The sequence below is a fragment of the Sprattus sprattus genome (genome assembly GCF_963457725.1).
Source record: "Sprattus sprattus genome assembly, chromosome: 13".
NCBI lineage: Eukaryota > Metazoa > Chordata > Actinopteri > Clupeiformes > Clupeidae > Sprattus > Sprattus sprattus.
Window position 1 is genome coordinate 30,735,936 of NC_137911.1, and position 3,402 is coordinate 30,739,337.

Sequence of the window (3,402 nt, forward strand, 5' to 3'; positions counted from 1 at the left end):
ACTCCTAAAATGTATTAGACAAAAGAGCACCTTTTAAAAAGCTGAAATGGTGTGAAGGGCGTGTTCGATGTCGGAGAGAATTGTAGTAGGCTAGCCTATCCGCGGCGTTTTATGCGGTGTGACAACCTGGGCTGTCAGGCGTGACAGTGGCAAATATAGCGAATGGAAAACAAAGTGAGAACCTTCGGAATCGGATTATTATCGCTTCATGTTTCCCCGTAGGTTTGATGTCTGCTGTTAAATGTCCCGAGAAGATATTAGAAGGTAGGCGACTAGGCGTAGTGATTGCTCATTAAAACTACTCAGACATAGCCTACCTCTCTCACGTCTTGCTTGCCTATTTTGTTTTGCGGTTCTATTTACCCAGGTGCTTTAAATGCTGAACTCACGAACTGCGAAAGAAGTTAAGGGTACATACACACAGGGCTCCGAATATCCACCAGTCTTACCAACCTCTTACCGGTGTAGAACAGAACCACAATACATTAACGCGCATTTATTATTAAACACCAAGTAGCTATTGATGATGTGTGTGTGCTACTTCTCCTGAAGCTCAAGCTGTAGGGCAAGGTGCTAACAACACCAAGGTCATAGGCTACATTCCCATGGGGACGTCCACTCTACCTGTGTTGTGTTGTGCTGTGCTGTGCTGTGGCGTAGCTTTGGATAAACGGATATAAAGTCCATAGCGCTCTGTAGCTGTGCTAAACTTGGTACTATGCAAACACATTTGAATGGCAGGGTAAGTGATTTGACTAATGTTTTAATCTGGTATATTCCCAGGATTGGACGAATGCACCTGTGCTGCTGCAGCTACACTTGTCAGACCGGTCAGCGCGTGAGAGGGCTTTAGCGGTCCTGACAGAGGAGGCGTTGCGTGAAGGTGAGGAGAGGCCGTCGGCTGGTTTGGGCAGCTGATCAAAGCCCTGTTCGTGGGCACTGACCCAGAAGAGACGAGGTTGCTTGCCAGCCAGGAACAGAGGGAGAGGGAGAGCGAGACAGCCAGCTTTCTGTCCCGTCGGGGAGACTCCCTGAAGACCCCATGAGTTGGCGGGAGGGTCGTCCCCAGAGGGGGCAGGAAGCCTCGTGTCATCCCACCCCTGAGCATCTGAGCTCCCTGCCCCGCGGGCGTGGTGGCGCTGGGTTTCGAGAGGATTAACCCCCACAACCCCCCCTGTCACCACCACCACCACCACCCCTCCCTCTCTCTGCACTCCGGCAGCAGCCCCCCTCTCTCTGCGCTCGTTACCCGGCTGTGATCCAGAGATGCCTTCCTGGCGAGGGTTGCCCAACAGCTCTGCATGGGGACGTGGCACCAGCCGTGATGGGGTGCCCTTGCCCGCGTTGGCACCGCCGCCACCACGTCTGCTCTGGGCGTTGGCGCTCGGCCTCCTGCTGATGGGCTCGGGCTGCGGCGCCATCCACATGGACTCTGCCCAGAGCCACAGCTCCTTCACCTGCGAGCCCATCGGCCTGCGCATGTGCCAGGGCCTGGCATACAACACCACCTTCATGCCCAACCTGCTCAACCACTACGACCAGCAGACCGCAGCCCTCGCCATGGAGGTAAGCGGAGATGTCTCTCTCTCTCTCTTCACCCTGTTTCTGTGCCCGCCTCTTCACCCTGTTTCTGTGCCCGCCTCTTCACCATGTTTCTGTGCCCGCCTCTTCACCCTGTTTCTGTGCCCGTCTCTGTGGTGGGAGACGTGTATGAGTGTGTGGTAGTAACAGTAGCAGTGGTACGTTCACTATCTCCCAAGAGGGTGACTGACTCTATGTCAGCACAAACCTGCCACAGCCACACAGTTTGGGACCATACACAGACATGCTTCTGTGCTCTTTCGTCTGCTCTGGTGTGTGTGTGTGTGTGTGTGTGTGTGTGTGTGTGTGTGTGTGTGTGTGTGTGTGTGTGTGTGTCTGTGTGTCTGTGTGTGTGTGTGTGTGTGTGTGTGTGTGTGTGTGTGTGTGTGGTTTTTGACAAACAAGGATGGATGGATGCCCTTAGACTAGCTATCTCTGGCCCTGGTGTGAAACCAGTTGATGGCCGGATCCGTTTGAAGACTCTGGCTGCTTCTGGTCTTGGCGGGTTCTGGTGGCGGTTCCTTTGCTGGGTGTCCCCCCACAGGGCTGAATGCGTCGACTCGGCGGCAGGCCTTCCAGTCAAAGTCAAAGTGTTTATTATTGCATGTACCAAATTGCTTCAGCACAGCAAAATTCTTATGACTTCGCAGCATCATTCATCTACGCAGTAGACGTCATACATATAACATATACCAACAAAATAACATTAAACTCTATAAACACTATGACAATAAAACATATAAAATGTAACATACAACAATTTAAAGAACAACATATATTATAACAATATAACATATAACATTAACATTCAACAGTTACAGTACAGTAGAAGGGCTAGCAGCAGTTTAAGTGTGAATTGAGAATAAGAATTCCAGGACATTGTTGATGCGAGAAATCTTCGAAAATGGCGGTGATTTTTGAGGGAGGGTAGGGGGTTTCAGGTGTGTTGTGGGATTGGGATTCCACCAGGATCTTGCCAGGGTTTTTCTCGTGAATTTCGAGGCCAAGAGTAACTGAATTCGCTGTGGAAATTCTAAAAAATTGCAGTGAAATTCCATTAGTTGGCATTTTACGTGCCTCTCCAATTGCAAAGCAGTTTGGTGTTTAGGCTCAATAGGGCCGACCTGCGGCATACACTCTTACGGTGCAGATCCATTCAAGCGATCTGAGCGACGCGATCAAATTCCATCGCTTTGAGTGGGCGTGGTGTAGCGTGTGGAAATAGACTGGACTAGTGATTTTTCAAACCGTCAAAGACGAGAAAAATCTCAAAGTTTGAGCATGTTCGAATTTTCATCAGTCGCGTCGCTCAGATCGCTGGTCTACGTCACAATGGAGCTGGCTCCCGTTGAAATGCATGGGGTCGCCCAGATCGCGTCGCCCAGATCGCTTGAATGGATCCGCACCGTTAAGATCTGTTCCGGGGTCATGTGTCCTCTGCGTGGTGATTGGCCAGACCTGGAGGTTACTTAGAGAGGCTCTGACTCGGGAACAAACCAGCCATGGAGAACACACACACACACACACACACACACACACACACACACACACAGGCAAACCAGCCATGGGCTAGGGCTTATTATCCAGTCGTAATGGTAATGGATGCTCTAACACATGTTGTAACCTGTTTAACACAGTACAACCCACATCCTATCTGAGTCTGGATGGACCTGGTCCATATCAGGGCCACATCAGGGGCACATCAGGGCCACATCAGGGCCTGACCTGGTCCATATCAGGGCCATATCCGGGCTGGGCTTGTCCCAGATTGAGCTGCCATCTGAGTCAGGCGTATGTCGCTTCTCTAACCATCCACTCTCA

General features: G+C 51.1%; 1 protein-coding gene across 1 annotated transcript in view; it reads left to right on the plus strand.

The window, feature by feature from the left end:
- Positions 1–1,422: 1,422 nt before the first annotated feature.
- Positions 1,423–3,402, plus strand: part of fzd3b (frizzled class receptor 3b) — a gene marked incomplete at its 3' end in the record, with an annotated part of 35,909 nt that continues 33,929 nt past the window's right edge. Inside the window, exon 1 of the mRNA XM_080849890.1 lies at positions 1,423–1,566. Coding sequence (XP_080706016.1) covers positions 1,426–1,566 — 141 coding nt within the window. The 5' untranslated portion in view covers positions 1,423–1,425. The remainder of the gene's footprint in view (positions 1,567–3,402) is intronic.